General features: G+C 51.4%; 2 protein-coding genes across 4 annotated transcripts; one reads left to right on the top strand and one right to left on the bottom strand.

The window, feature by feature from the left end:
• The first annotated feature begins 455 nt into the window (after positions 1-455).
• USP30 (ubiquitin specific peptidase 30) lies at positions 456-12227 on the top strand. 3 transcript variants are annotated; one of them, XM_071572282.1, is made up of 13 exons: positions 456-535; positions 1461-1567; positions 2253-2435; positions 3016-3119; positions 3886-3984; positions 4619-4661; positions 4931-5025; positions 5789-5848; positions 6704-6790; positions 7405-7485; positions 8282-8483; positions 9089-9200; positions 9542-12227. In XM_071572282.1, the coding sequence occupies exons 2-13, from the start codon at positions 1471-1473 to the stop codon at positions 9762-9764; spliced, it is 1386 nt and encodes a 461-aa protein (XP_071428383.1). In that variant the 5' UTR covers positions 456-535; positions 1461-1470; the 3' UTR covers positions 9765-12227. The 3 variants fall into 3 exon arrangements, with proteins under 3 accessions (XP_071428383.1, XP_071428382.1, XP_071428384.1); XM_071572281.1 differs by having other exon boundaries at positions 467-570; XM_071572283.1 differs by having other exon boundaries at positions 505-570; positions 1465-1567.
• A 447-nt stretch (positions 12228-12674) lies between these two features.
• ALKBH2 (alkB homolog 2, alpha-ketoglutarate dependent dioxygenase) lies at positions 12675-15239 on the bottom strand. Its single transcript, XM_071572063.1, has 3 exons — positions 14953-15239; positions 14153-14351; positions 12675-13458 (listed from the first exon to the last, which is right to left on the bottom strand). The coding sequence occupies exons 1-3, from the start codon at positions 15155-15157 to the stop codon at positions 13104-13106; spliced, it is 759 nt and encodes a 252-aa protein (XP_071428164.1). The 5' UTR covers positions 15158-15239; the 3' UTR covers positions 12675-13103.
• Between the last annotated feature and the right edge of the window lie 41 nt (positions 15240-15280).

Raw genomic sequence — 15280 nt, forward strand, 5'->3', positions numbered from 1 at the left:
ATTATAAAATGCAGTTAGTGCAGGTCTGATTAAGAATTAGTAAAGACCATTCTGATTTTACAGGGAAGGGATAAAATCCATTTTCCTGAGGGGTCCCTGGATCCTGGCACTGCTCAGCTCGGCTGGGCCGACCCGGACTCTCCATAGCTCAGCTCAGCTCAGCTTAGCACGGCCCAGCTCCGTTTGGCTCAGCTCAGTTCAGCTCGGCTCGGCCTGGCCCGGCCCTCAGGGCACCGTCAGGAACATCCCTGACATGGACGGGCCCGGCACAGCGGGAGAGGCCCAGGACACCGGGAGAGGCCGAGGACAGACTCGGGACCCCGGGACAGGCCCAGGACACCGGGCCGGGCCCGGGCCAGACTCGGGACACCGTTCAGGCCCCTCCCTCCGGTCCCCCGCACTAACCGTCCCCCCCGCGCCACTTCCGGTGGCGTCACCGCCCGCCCGGTCCTCCCGCGAGCCCGTCTCCCCGCGCCGCCCGTCCGCGCGCTCGCGTTCCGGGGCGGCCATGCTGGGGCCGGGCACGGACGGGCCGGTGCGGCGTCTGCTGCGGGCGGGGGAGGGGGCCAGGTGTGCGGGGAGGGGGCAGAGGTGTGCGGGGAGGGGGCACAGGTGTGCGGAGAGGGGGCAGAGGTGTGCGGGGAGGGGGACAGGTGTGCGGGGAGGAGGTAGAGGTGTGCGGGGAGGGGGCAGAGGTGTGCGGGGAGGGGGTACAGGTGTGCGGGGAGGGGGCCAGGTGTGCGGGGAGGGGGCAGAGGTGTGCGGGGAGGGGGGCAGGTGTGCTGGGAGGGGGCAGAGGTGTGCGGGGAGGGGGTACAGGTGTGCGGGGAGGGGGGCAGGTGTGCTGGGAGGGGGCAGAGGTGTGTGGGGAGGGGGCAGAGATGTGCGGGGAGGGGGGCAGGTGTGCTGGGAGGGGGCAGAGGTGTGCGGGGAGGGGGTACAGGTGTGCGGGGAGGGGGGCAGGTGTGCTGGGAGGGGGCAGAGGTGTGCGGGGAGGGGGTACAGGTGTGCGGGGAGGGGGTACAGGTGTGCTGGGAGGGGGCCGAGACTGAGGGGAGGGGGCTCGAGGTGTTCGGGGAAGGGGCACAGCTGTGCGGGGCGAGCTCTCGGCTGAGCCTTTCTTTCTCTTCTCCCCCTCCTTTTCCCCCGTTCCCGTTCACTGTCCCATTGCCGGTCCCGTCCCCTCCTGCGTTCCCGTTCCCTGTCCCGTTCCCCTCCCTTCCCCCGTCCCCATTCCCGTTCCCTTTCCCCCATTCCCTTGCCCTTATTCCCTTTCCCCATTTGCGTTCCCGTTACCTTTTCCCCGTCCCCTTTCCCTTTGTCCCACCCCCATCCCCTTTCCCATCCCCATCCCCATCCCCATCCCATCCCCATCCCCATCCCCATCCCATCCCCATCCCCATTCCCATCCCATCCCCATCCCCATCCCACTCCCATCCCCTTCCCCCCGTGCCCCCCAGGCAGGCGCTGATGCGGCGCTGGGGCCTGGCGGGGGGCGCGGCGGCCGCGCTGGCGGCGGGACTGTACGTGCTGTGGGGGCCGGCGGGCAGGAGGCGGCGGCGGAGAGGTAGGGAATGTGGGGATGGGGATGGGAATGAGGGAATGGGGATGTGGGAATGGGAGTATGAAGGTGGGGGTGGGAATGGGGGGCCAGGAATGGGAATGGGGGTACAGGAATGGGAGGCCCCAGGGCTCAGGCTGTGCTGAACCTCAGCAGAGCACCTTGTGCCCATCTCCCACTGCCAGGGCAGGGCTGGGTGGGATATTGGGAAGGAATTTCTCCCTGGGAGGGTGGGCAGGCCCTGGCACAGGTGCCCAGATTATTGGACTCTTTTTTTTCTTTATACTTTCTAAGTGTTACTCTTACTGAACTGGAGACAGCTCTTAAAGGAACTGCAAAACATCTGGGAATCATGCTAATGACATATTTCAGATAATATAAAACAGAGTGGGACCTAAACATGTAGGATAGGTTGGAGAGTGGCTGCCCCATCCCTGGGAGTGTCCAAGGCCAGGCTGGACAGGGCTTGGAGTGAGCTGGGACAGTGGGAGGTGTCTCTGCCCATGGCAAAGGGTGGCACTGGATGGGCTTTAAGTCCCTTCCCACCAAACCAGTCTGTGATTCCATGCAATAACAAATAAACCAAAATAATTTAATTTTCCTGAACTTATGCCACCTAACACAACATTCCTCCTGAAAAGGGCTGTGCTTTTCCCAGAGCTGCTGGTGTGAGCTCTCCCCTTCCCTGCAGGGCTCGTGCCAGGCCTCCTGAACCTTGGCAACACGTGTTTCCTGAACTCCCTGCTCCAGGGCTTGGCCTCCTGCCCCTCCTTCATCAGGTGGCTGGAGGAGTTCACAGCCCAGTACAGGACAGAGCAGAGCAAGTCCCAGCAGCACCAGCACCTTTCAGTCACTTTGCTGCAGCTCCTGAGAGGTATTGGAACATATTCCTCTTGTGGTAAACTAAGAATAAAATATTTAGTATAAATGTTACCATTTTTAGCTTCTTTTCCTGAGGAAAGAAGCTCCTGTGGTTTTATTCCCTGTTTAATTTCCCTCTAGAATTTTGAACCCCTTGGCCAAGCTCAACCACCTTTTAAAGAGGGGTAGAATTCTAGAAAAAAAAGAAATTATTAGCAAAGAATTTAAGCACTTTTTCCAAAGTTTTCAAAAAAATTTGCACTAATAAATGAGATCCTTTGGATGATTTTGGTTAAGAATATTAAAGCCTCTGACCTGGAGGTGACTTGTTTCAGACTCTCCCTGTGCTAAACTCACCTCTGTCACATCTTCAGATTGATCCCTTGGCTCTCCCTGGCTCCCCTCCCAGGGATATTTTAAAGGAGATCCCTTGGAAGTTCTGCCTTGGGATGTTCCTGCTTCAGTGGTGGCAGTTCAGGTGCACTGAGCTGCTGTGGGGATGGTGGGGCTTTAACTTGGGGGCTGTGACCTGCAGAGGGGGGTTGGTTTTCCCACCCTTTCTGGCTCCCTGACCTGTCTCTGCCCTGTGCCAGCTCTGTCCTGCCAGGAGGGCACAGAGGACGATGTGCTGGATGCCAGCTGCCTGCTGGAGGTGCTCAGGATGAACAGGTGGCAGATCTCCTCCTTTGAGGAGCAGGTGAGTCTGGGAGCATTCCTGGTGCTCCCCCTGGGCAGGGATGGCAGAGCTGGAGCTCCGGGAACATTTCTGGTCCTGCCCCTGGGCAGGGATGGCAGAGCTGGAGCTCTGGGAGCATTCCTGGTGCTCCCGCTGGGCAGGGGTAGCAGAGTTGGAGGTCTGGGAGCATTCCTGGTGTTACCCCTGGGGAGGGATAGCAGAGCTGGAGCTCCGGGAACATTTCTGGTGTTACTCCTGGGCAGGGATAGCAGAGCTGGAGCTCTGGGAGCATTCCTGGAGGTCCCCTGGGCAGGGATGGCAGAGCTGGAGCTCTGGGAGCATTCCTGGAGGTCCCCTGGGCAGGGATAGCAGAGCTGGAGCTCTGGGAGCATTCCTGGTGCTGCCCCTGGGCAGGGATAGCAGAGCTGGAGCTCTGGGAGCATTCCTGGTGTTATCCCTGGGCAGGGATAGCAGAGCTGGAGCTCTGGGAAATTCCTGGTGCTGCCCCTGGGCAGGGATGGCAGAGCTGGAGCTCTGGGAGCATTCCTGATGTTATCCCTGGGCAGGGGTAGCAGAGCTGGAGCTCTGGGAGCATTCCTGGTGTTATCCCTGGGCAGGGATGGCAGAGCTGGAGCTCTGGGCTGTGGTTTTTCCCATTAATATTGATATATTTCTATTCTATGAACACATACCCCAGGTGGGCTCTGGGCTGTGTTTCCCCTGGCTCCTGGGGTGGCCCAGCCCTGCTGGGTGTGTGTTGATGTGCCTGTTCTCCCTCCTCTCCCAGGATGCCCACGAGCTGTTCCATGTCCTGACCTCTTCCCTGGAGGACGAGCGGGAGCGGCGGCCCCGCGTCACCCACCTCTTCGACGTGCACTCCCTGGAGGTGACTCCCTTCCTTCCACAGCAGGACCAGCTCCTGGAATCTTCCTGCATTCCCACGGGGCTGGCCAGAGGCTCAGGAGGCTTTTATTGTGGTCACAAAGCTGCTCTTGGATAGAAATTAGTCCATTGTCAGGCAGTTCAAGGAATGAAAATGTGTTTGGATTTATTCTGATCCCACTTTCCTGAGGGTTTTTGCTTCCCTAAATCCACAGAATGTAGGGATTTAAATATTAGCACAGGAATCCATTTCAGCAGTTACTTTTGTCATGGAAAAAGTTTGAAAACTGCAAAATGGACATTTATGGAGGTAAAATTTATCTCATCCTCCAGTTTGGTGATAAACTTGATGCAGATGGAAAGTTTCTTTCTCTTTTTGCCTCAAATATACACAAAATGTTTATAAAAATCTCATATTTTAGTGCTCTGAGGCAGAGAATTCTGCAGATTAATTATTCATTTCATCAGCAGCGCTCTTTTGGCAGTTATAAATTTGTTTTGTACCAGGTTTTTCTGTTCTTCAAATAGAAAGAGCCACTAAAACTCCCACAGTTGTATTAATGAGCCAATTAGGGATGAAATAGGAGCATATTTAATTGTTTCTAAGGTTAATGAAATCTTTTTATCTTCCTCTGTAGCAACCAGAAACACCCCAAAAGCAAATAAGCTGCAGAACAAGAGGTAGGAATTTATCCATTCTGGAATATGAATATTCATAGTGGAGTTGCTTTGTTTATTAAGGGCATAACATTAATTAGTCTTTGTATTGGACTGAAATGCAAAAATATAAATATAAATATAAATATAAATATACCCCATTGATTATTAACAGTGGGACAGAACATGCTTTGGAGGAGTTGATTTTGTTCCTGTGGGGCAGAAATATGGGATTTGAGTGATGAACATGGATGTGTGGAAAATAAAGGGATAATCTGGAGTTTGTGTTGCAGGATCTCTTCCCCCTGTGTCGAACCACTGGAAGTCTCAGCACCCTTTCCATGGGAGACTGACCAGCAACATGGTCTGCAAACACTGTGAGCACCAGGTACAAAAACTTCTGGGTTATATATATATATATATATATATATATATATATATATTCATTCATTTGTTCATTCATTCAGTTATAAAATGTATATATAATATATATAAGTATATATGTATGTGTAAACATGTATTGTATATTTATCTGTGTTTTCCTTATATGTATTTTAATAAATATAAAAAGTATGTAAAAATATATATAAATATGAAGAGAGATGGCATTTTTAGGTGTTTATTGTGGTGTTGGTGAGGAGTGGGAAATTATCACTAAATATACTGAAGGAAATGGGATGTGATCCACTCTGTGGGGCTAACAACTGTCTCATCAGAGTAATATCTGTCTTATTATATCATTTAATTAATAACAAATAACATTACCTGACAACCCACCCCCATGGGCAGTGCTTGAGGATTTGCTGCTCATTCAGCACCTGCTTTTAAGATTGCAAAGGGAAAATGAATTTGCAGCCCAGTTATCTGGAATAAGGAGATGGAGAGAACCTGGAGAAAGAAAAAAAATTCAATCTCAGTTATAGATCAGATTTTAAGATGACATTTGTACTTTCCCTTCTCTAAACTTCACAAGCAAATTTAAATTCCAAGGGGCACCTTGTGCCTGGTGTTCCTGGTGCTGTGCTGGGTGAGTGGGGCTTTGGAGCCCATTCCACCAGGGAACTGTAGCCAGCAGATGTTCTTCCTGGGAGAGTTTGGGTGGGTTATTTTGGAATTGTGGCTCCCTGGCCATGTGGAATGTTCTCTTGCAGAGCCCTGTGAGGTTTGACACCTTCGACAGCCTGTCCCTGAGCATTCCAGCAGCTGTGTGGGTACGTGTGGCACAGGATATCTCTGGATTCTGACACTTTGTTCTTCATTTCTGGTACTGATTTGTCTTCCCAGACAGGGCACTCAGGGGAATTCTGATTCCTGCCTGCAGAGTGCAATCCTGCCCAGCCAGGACTGGGAGCTGGACACATTTTGTGCTCTCTGGAGTTTGGTTTATGCCATCCTTGCAGATGCTGCCCTTCACCCTTGGCAGTGCAGGGTGTCAGGAAGGACAGGAAGCCTGAGCCCCATCAAAGGCTGTTGTTGTTCCTGTGCAGAGGCTCAGAGAGCATTAAGTGGCCCCTGAAGTGCTGGAACTGCAGAGAAGTACTTGTGACAGGCACTCAGCAATAGGACAAGGAGGCACGATGGGCTCAAGCTCTGCCAGGGGAAATTGAAGTTGGAGATCAGAAAAAAATTCTTTGCAGAGAGAGTGCTCAGGCATTGGAATGGGCTGCCCAGAGAGGGGGTGGATTCCCCATCCCTGGAGGTTTTTAAACTGAGCTTGGCCGTGGCACTGAGTGCCATGATCTGGTAAAGGGACTGGAGTTGGACCAAGGGTTGGACTTGATGATCTCAGAGGTCTTTTCCAACCCAATCCATTCTATGATTCTAAGTAGTAACAGGACAGGAATCTGTGGTTTGAAACCCTCCTGGGGGAGTCACAGCTGTTCTTCCCCACTGTGTTCCCTGTGCATCCCCAGGAAGGATTCCCACAGTTACAGTGGCAAAGCCACCTAGGCAGTGTTTTCAAGAAATAACTGCAATTCTGTAGCTTCTCTGGAATAAATGACCAAAACCCCCTTCCCCAAATCCCTGAAATTCCTGCAATAACTCTGTGTTTTCCTGGCACTCAGGGCCGGCCCCTGACTCTGGACCACTGTCTGCATCACTTCATCTCCTCCGAGGCTGTGAAGGACGTGGTGTGTGACAACTGCACCAAGGTAGGTCCTTGGAATTTCTGCAGCCTTTGAGCCTGTTTTAACCCCCCTGACAGAACTCTGGCCTCAGTTCTCTGCTCCTTTTCCTTCATGACTTGAGGAAAGTCTCTGACTTTCCTGAGCTTTCAAATATTTATCGTGGGGTTCTTACCTGACAGAATATTTTGAGCCTTTATTTACTATTACAAAGCTTACAAATATTTAATTCTGTACTTACCAGGTATTATTTAGATATATCATATTTATCATGGGGTTCTTACCTGACAGAATATTTTGAGACTTTATTTACTATTACAAAGCTTACAAATATTTTATTCTGTAGTTACCAGGTATTATTTAGATAATATTTGAAATAACTTCTTTGTTCTGGTGTTGTTTGAAAACCAGCAGGAAAGACATGTAAGTACAGATCTACCTGGAGATGGGGTTTGTTCTGGAAATGTTTCTGCTTGATTTTGGTTTGGAATTCTGATCCTTTGGGACGGCCCAGGAATCCTGAAGTGATTCCTAATGAATGCACTGAGCAGAGTTCTAGACAGACCATTTGCAGACCTGCACTGTGGAATTGGACACAGCAGGAACCAAATGCCTGTATTTTATTTCCCCTCTGATTTCAGATCCAGGCAGAAGGAATTCTGAATGGACAGAGCATAGAAAACCAGAGAACAACATTTGTAAAGCAATTAAAGTTAGGAAAGGTGAGGCAAGTTAACCCTCCAAACCTCTTTCTGAACCCTGTTAGACAGTAACTTCTTGCTTTCATCTGTTGCTTCGTGGCCACTTCTTGCTATTAGACCAGTGTAATGTTTTACTTTTAAAAGTAAACTCAGTTGGCAAATATTTGTGGGCATTGAGGCCTCAGTTCAGCAACACATCAAACTCTGAAGCTTAAAGAATGGGAATATTCTACTGTTACCAGCAAAACAAGTAAATGTGAGTTTGGCTGGGTCTTGTCTTGCATTAATTCTCCATTTCTTTGGTGAGCACCTTGATTTATATCTACAGTGTTTGTAGCATCTTTGGTAATTGCATGTTTTAATAACTCAAAAGTGTTAAAATAGGTTTAAAGTGCCTGGTAATAAACACCAGCTGTAATTTATATGAGAACCCTGTTTTTTGCTCTGTAACCCTGTCCTGCAGAGGACACCAGGCACTGGGTCTAATTAAGAGCCTCATTTGCCATTAATAACAATAATGTGTTTATGCTGGAGGTCAACCCTGGCTGGTTGAATTTCATCTGTTCATAACTAGTCAAACCTGACTTTTTCCCCCTGGTTCTCTCCCTGTGCAATTAATCTGTTAATTACTGAGGATCAGCAAATCCCAGGAGTCTCACCAGGGTCTGAATTGTTGCCATGTCTGTGTTGCCTCTGAGCCCACACAGGGACACGGGAACAGCTCAGGGATGCATTTCCTTATCCCCTGGACTTCCCACCTGTTTGTTTTCATTTAAAATGTGTTCTGACCCCCCTTTCCTGTGGGATGTTCCTGAAGCTGCCCCAGTGTCTGTGTATCCACCTGCAAAGGCTGAGCTGGTCCAACCAAGGCACTGCCCTGAAGCGACATGAGCACATCCAGTTCAGCGAGTTCCTGGTCATGGACATCTACAAGTACCGAGTTCCTGTGCACAAACCCAGCCACAGAACCCCTGAGGAGAGCCCTGGAGCAAAGGATGGCACAGCAGGGAAATCTCCAGGTGCTTTGCAAATGAAACATCTCAGATAGTTCTGCATTTCCCTGGTCAAACATTCTGATCTGCAGAATGAACCCAAGGGCAGCATCTTCCTGTGGATCTGTGCAAAGAAGGCAGGGAGAAATCTCTTCCCAGCCACTGCTCCCAATGTACAGCTCAGTTTTGATCATTTAGTTTGATCCTACTAAATATTAAAAAAAAAGATAGCACAGAATTCACATTTTATGTCCAAAGGATGAAAAGAATGTTGAACTTGGGTTATGCCAGGGTTTTTCTTGATAGTGAACCATTCTAAGGCTTCGGGACAAGCAGAGAAGGAATGCTGGGAATGGTGGATTCTTGAAAAAGAGTTGGAAAATCCAGCTCTAATAGGACTGTCCTTTGGGCACCTCAATACTCTGTCCTGTTGGGATTTTGTAAACCTGATGATTCTAGTATTTGTCATGTGGAAACAACCTTTGCTGTGCTTGGGTATTGCAGTCCTCTGGGTCTGGGAGTGTGGTGTGTAATGAATGAAAATGAGTAAAATACAGCAAAGTGAGTGCTGGTATTACCAATATAACAGTAGCATTTCAGTTAAATCACTGGGTTTCTCCTTCCCCTGACAGAAGCAGAACAACCCCCAGGTACCAAACCGCTCTTCATGAATGGTGCCTCCTCCTCCTCCTCGTTTTTAATGTCACCAGGAACTTTTCCACTTGCTGCATTCCCAGAGTGCAGGTAAGTCAGGGGGTTGTACCCTGTCTCTTCATTCCTGTCCTTCAAAAATTGTTTTTCTTTAGTCTGTGTTTGTTATGGGGGTGTCCCCTCAGTGAGGTCCCCATGGGTGTCCCTGGTAGGGGGGTGTCCCTAGTAGGGGGGTGTCCCTGGTAGGGGTGTCCCCAGTGGGGTGTCCTCATGGGTGTCCCCGGTGGGGTGTCCCCAGTGAGTCTCCATGGGTGTCCCCGCTGGGGGTGTCCCCATGGGTGTCCCTAGTGGCTGTCCCCGTGGGTGCCCCTGGTGGGGGTGTCCCCATGGCTGTTCCCCCAGGTGCCCCGTGCTGACTCCATGTGTGCCCGCAGGCCGCCGCTGTACCCGTACCGGCTGATGGCGGTGGTGGTGCACCACGGGGACATGCACTCGGGGCACTTCGTCACGTACCGGCGGGTCCCGGGGCCGCGGGCGGGGCCGGGGCAGTGGCTGTGGGTGTCGGACGACTCTGTGCGGAGGGCGAGCCTGCAGGAGGTGCTGGCGGCCAGCGCGTACCTGCTGTTCTACGAGCGCGTCCGCGGGGGTGAGCGCTGAGTGCTGAGCACTGAGCCCTGCCCGGTGCTCTGAGCACTGAGCCCTGCCCAGTGCCCTGAGCCCTGCCCAGTGCCCTGAGCACTGAGCCCTGCCCGGTGCCCTGAGCCCTGCCCTGCCCCTGCCCCATGCCCTGCACCCCAGAGGGTATGCCACCCATCGTATGTATGTCAGTGCCCGTGTGCCAGGCTCCCCAGGCCATGTGCCGTGTCCTGACGTGGCAGTTCCCCAGGGAGCTGCTCAGCCCCCCACGTTTCACTGTGGGCGTTTCCTGAGGGGCTGGTGGGAAGCTGCTGTTGGCAAAGGCAATGATTGCAGAAACAAAGTGCCTTGAGCTTCCTTGAACAGCTGCGTTGCCACAGTCTGAGCCCACTGCGTGTCCACTGTGCCCTGGGAATACCCCACCACCAGGGGATGAACTGGTGGAATCACATTTCCCTTGATATCAACCAGTTTATCCCTTGATAATCAATTTATCAACTGGCATCTCCACAAATAGCCATGACCCAAAAATTTCCCTGTTCCCATAATTTTCCTACTACTTTAGTTATTTATATGTCATAGAAGTCCTGATGCTGATTCAAAGTGCAGTTTCCTTTTGCCAGGAGATAATTTTTCCCTCTGTTAAGAGCTGAAACCTTAATTTATTGCTCCCTCCCTTTGGAATATAGCTGGAATCAGCACACAGAAGTGGTTGTTAGTGATCAGTATTGTCCTTTCCTTCAGCGCTGTTGGATGCAGTTGCTTGTAGTATCGACTACACCTTTTAATGCTGTGATTTCCAAGCTGCTGGAAGTGTTCCAGACTTGCCCTTCCCATTTTACTGCTGGAAACTGCTCTTTCCCAACACTAGACTGGGCTTGGAGTGGCTGGGAGTGGGAGCTGAGCTGAGCCTTTGTCCTTGTTAAGTGGAATATAAACAACATGAGCAGCACTGGGGGCACTAACTGGTCTTGTGAAGCCAGTCTGGGAGCACTGGTGTCACTGCACCAGCCCCAGGCTGGCCTGTAAATACAAATAAGGGGAATTCTGCTCTAGACTGATGTGCAAAAACAATAAAATCCCAAACAAAGCATGGAGGGAGAAGCAGCAAAAATTCTCCTTTGAAATGCTCCTGCTTTTAAATCACCAGGAATAAAGTATGTAGATTATTTTTAGCTCTTTTCTATCCTTGTAAGCTTGAAGGAGAAAATCACTCATCAAAGCTTTTTCAGTGTGAAGCAGCAATTCAAGTTTTCAAATAACAACTGTCTTAATAGTTTTTTAGGGCAACTTTGTACCTCATGTGTTCATAGTGCTGCCCAAAGTGTTTGGAATTCCTCCTGGGAGGCTCCAAGCCAGCCAAAGCAGAAGTGGTAGTGGATGGATATGCAAAACTATTTATACAACTCATCATTCCAGAGCGTGGAGCAAAATTCCTGCTCCAGGTAATGCTCATAGTACATAAATATTTATTGCTAAATCCATTACTGTACTAGTTCCTGGGAAGCCTCCCTGGCTCTGCTGGGCTAGAGTAGCTTGGTTTTAACCTGTTTTAAGTTATAGAAATAACAACAAAAGAAACAAAAACAACCTTGAAGGATGCAAAATGCCAAAAATATGCCCTGGCCATTGAAGTGAGAGCTGAGAGAGCCAGCCCTCCATCCTGGGAGCACTGGGGAGCAGCAGGAGCTGTGCTGGGGATCATCAAAACCCACCACACAAACCCTCTCCCTGCAGCAGATCAGCCCCTATCCCTCAGAACTCTACCCATTCCCCCTGCCAGCGGTGTGTTCCTGCAACAGCCATTCTCAACACCCTGTTAAGAGGCTTACCTGGATTTTGGAGCCCAGCTGGGCAGTCTCTGGGTTTAGAGCAGGGTCAGGCAGGAGGTGGGGCAGAGGACACGCACACCAGGGGTTGTGTCTGTCAGCACAGGGACATGAAGTCACCTCTGACTGCACAGTCTGTGTATTTTCTCTTGCATTTCCCTGGGCTCTGGGTTGACTCTCAGGCTCTTTCAAGGGCTCTCAGGGGGAGGGTGGAGCAGTCAGCACCTGTTCAGCTATCTCTGTGGGGAAGGAGATGGAGCAAATATCAGCACCTCAGTCCTGGTCCTGAGCTGTGCAAGACCCTCCCACAGCCCACTGTGAGCATCACACCTGGGCAGGTGTTTGACCCTTGGAGGTCTCTGGGTTGTGTTTCCAGCCAGCCCTCCCCTCTGGGGTCACAGGGCTCTGTGCAGGCACCAGGCTCAGGTGCTGTTACTTGTCACTCACAAGGTGCCCTGGTGGAGAAGCTGTTAATAAAATGTAAAAATTAAGACTTCCAGGATGCCCTCTCTGTGCTTGGATGACCCTTGTCTTATTTTGTGTGTTATTTAAACATGTGTACTCCAGTCAAACCACTGCACTGCTGTTTGGAGTTGCGTTTTCACTTCAGGGTATTTTTGTAACTGTACAGTAGCAATAAAAGGACAAACTTATTACAAAAATCAGCTGTTTGTGTGTGGGAATGTGTTGAAACAAAGGCCAAGGTGTGAGCCAAATGGCATTGGCTGCATAAAAGCAGCACTTCATGCTCTGGATAAGGATTTTAGGGGGAGCTCTTCATGCTCCACAGAGCATCTTCTCACAGTGGCAAAGTTTGGAAGTACCAAACTGCCTAAACAGCCCTTAATTCCATAACCCTCATGGACCCACAGCCCACCACTCATTCCAATGCCTGGAGCCTGTTACACAGGGTTTGGTTCCATGGAAATGGTCCAGCCCAGTTCTTTCCCAAAAAGGACATTTTTGGTGCAAAGGACCTGAGGAAGGAGAGACCTCTGTGCTTCCTTGGGCTCAAGGAAGACCCTCCAGCAGCAGAGGAATTCAAGCAGACAAGAGTCATAGTGACTAAAACACTGTGCTCACACCTCAGCACTCCACCAGGTCAGTCTCATTTGTACTTTATTTAAATAAAAAACCAACAAAAAGTAAAGCTCATTGACAGAGAATACAGGGAAGTGTTGCCTGTTGAAGAATATCAGCTTTAAATGATCACAGCTTGTGCTTTACTGTGTTTATAAACTGTACCTCGAGGCTATGGGGTATTTTGATCCTTTTGGAGCACTGGTTAGATTAAGATCAGCTGAGAACGAACCTCCCCCTGAGCAAAACAAGAGTATTAATCACCAAAAAACATGTATCAGCAGGGCTACAGCAGCATTTCACAGAGGGAAAACCTTGGCATTGAGATCAGTGGTCACAGCCTTTATTAGCAATTACCAAGGCCACCATCTCACCTCTCAGCTCAGTGTGCTCCTCCAGGCCCTTGGAGGCCACAGAGTGTTTGAAGGAGGATCCAACAGGTACAGCAGAACTAAAGCTGCTGTTGGCAGTCAGAAATCCCCGCTGGGTGAGCATTTCCCCTTCTGTCCCCAGCCATGACCTTCCTGAAGGTGAGGTTGACCCTGGGGGTGATGACCCTCCTCCTGGGGGGCACGCTGTGGTACCAGAAGACGTTGGTGGGGTGGTGCATCATGAGGAGGCTGCCGTGGGCCAGGGGCAGCCGGAGGCTCTGCCGTGCCCGCCGGGCACCGCTGCCGCGACAGTCCCTGTGCCGCAGGATGAAATCCCGGCAGGCTCCGAAGGACACGGACGCGATGGGGCTGCGCGGGAGCAGCTCCCGCTCGTCATCTCGGTGCTCCCCGATGTGGTCCAGCCCATCCTTGTACCTGTGTGTGGTAGTTTTAGCCAGGTCTCAAATTAGCAGGCTCAGAGAATCTACGTGGATTAGGAGAGACAGGTGTCACCTGACTTAAGCAACCAAAGAAAATTTCCTACCAGATGAGGCAAACCTGAGATAGGTAGGAGGAGTTTCTCAGTTCTATCAGGGCCCAAGTAGAGGCAGGACGTGCAGCTGCTCTCTTGCTACCCGGGCCCTGCTGCTGCTACGTGCATTTTGTTTTAGTTTCAGGGAAGCACAAACATTTTGTTGTTATACTTTCTGTTTGTTGCTGAGTGTCTTTTAGGGTGCTTACAGATCTAGAGTGATGGAATCTGTTTTTCAGTGGGAGGTAGAAAATTGTTGTTATATTTAACTTGTGTAAGTGTGTGTTGTATTGTAGTTTGCTCCTAATTTTTTATGTATAAATATATATATAGTTAGGTTAGGCATAAATCTAGTTTGAGTTTCCAGAGTTTTTTCCCTTTCTCCCTTTTCTCAGTGGGCGGAAAGGGAGGCTCTAACTGTGTTGGGCAGTTGGCCTTTTGCCAGCTCAACCCAAGACACTGTGTGTTGGTGGGGACACGTTCATCGGTGCCCCCCACCCAACCAGTGCAGCTCCTCAGCCATCTGCCAAGTGCTGCACCAGCTCTGGTGTTCCCTCTGAACCACAGGCTGCTGATGGAGGTGGGAACCAGCTGTACCTGTTGATGAGGACGAAGTTGAAGGTGTGTCCCGTGGCCAGGGTGAGGCGCTCCCGGATGCGGTTCAGGACTGGGATCCACGGCTTGGGGTGGAAGGTGACCCCTGAGTACGTGTAGGACAGCTCAGGGTCTCCGTAGGTCACCTGCTTCCTTGGGATGTTGTGCCACCTGCCAAATACGTGCAATTTTGTCTGGTCATCTGTTCAAACAAGGAAACAGGAGGATCAAAACCAAGTCTCTGTTAACTCTGCAGTCCTACATTCTCCTGGATCTGCAGCTTCTGGGAATCTCCAGACAAGAGAAATGAGCAGGATCCACATGCCCATCACATTCTGCTGTTGAATTAACGTGACAGGGCATATTTCACACACTGCCTCTTCCAGAAGACTCCAGTCACCACACCAGTCTTATCCCAGTTCTCTTAAAACATGACTGAGACCACTTGACAAACGCCTCCAGCTGAGCAAATCCAACCCTGCAGGACCACACCTGTTCTTGGCTTCTCAGGGCCACACTGTGCCAACACCAGGTGCCTGCAGAATCCTCTCCAGCTGTGCCAGCTGTGCCCAGGCCCTGGGAGTGCTCTGGCACTCACCTTGGGTGGGCTGGGCAGGAGACTGTCCCCCTGGGCAGGGTCGAGGGCCCAGAGCTGCAGGCAGGATGGCTCGGGTTGGGAGGGGCCACTGGAGCTCATCCAGGACATCCTCAGGTATCCCAGAGCGCCGTCCAGGCTCCCTGGGAGCATCCCAAGGAAGCGCCCGCAGAGCCTTCCCGGGCAGCTCGTGCTCAGACCTTCTCACCTTCGAAATACTGCACCTCCTTCTCCAGCTGCTGGAAGATCTCGTCGGCCTCGGCCTTTGCGAAGAGGATGCGATAGTCGCAGTGGAGCCCCTCGGCGCGGATCTGCCGCGGCGGGGCCCGGCCCGGCCCGGCCTCCTCCGGCCGCCGTCCCTGCCCGCCGGGCCCGGCCCGCCCGCGGGGCGCTCTGACCACGAACGCGTCCATGGGCGGCCCCGGAAGCCGGAGCGATCCCTGCGGGAGAGGGACCGATCCCGAGCGAAGAGCGGAGGGAGCGACGGCCCCGGAGCGCCCGCGGGCCTCGATGGCCCCGCCCCGGGGCGCGATGAC

Source organism: Pithys albifrons, chromosome 17, assembly GCF_047495875.1.
Source record: "Pithys albifrons albifrons isolate INPA30051 chromosome 17, PitAlb_v1, whole genome shotgun sequence".
Classification (NCBI taxonomy): domain Eukaryota; kingdom Metazoa; phylum Chordata; class Aves; order Passeriformes; family Thamnophilidae; genus Pithys; species Pithys albifrons.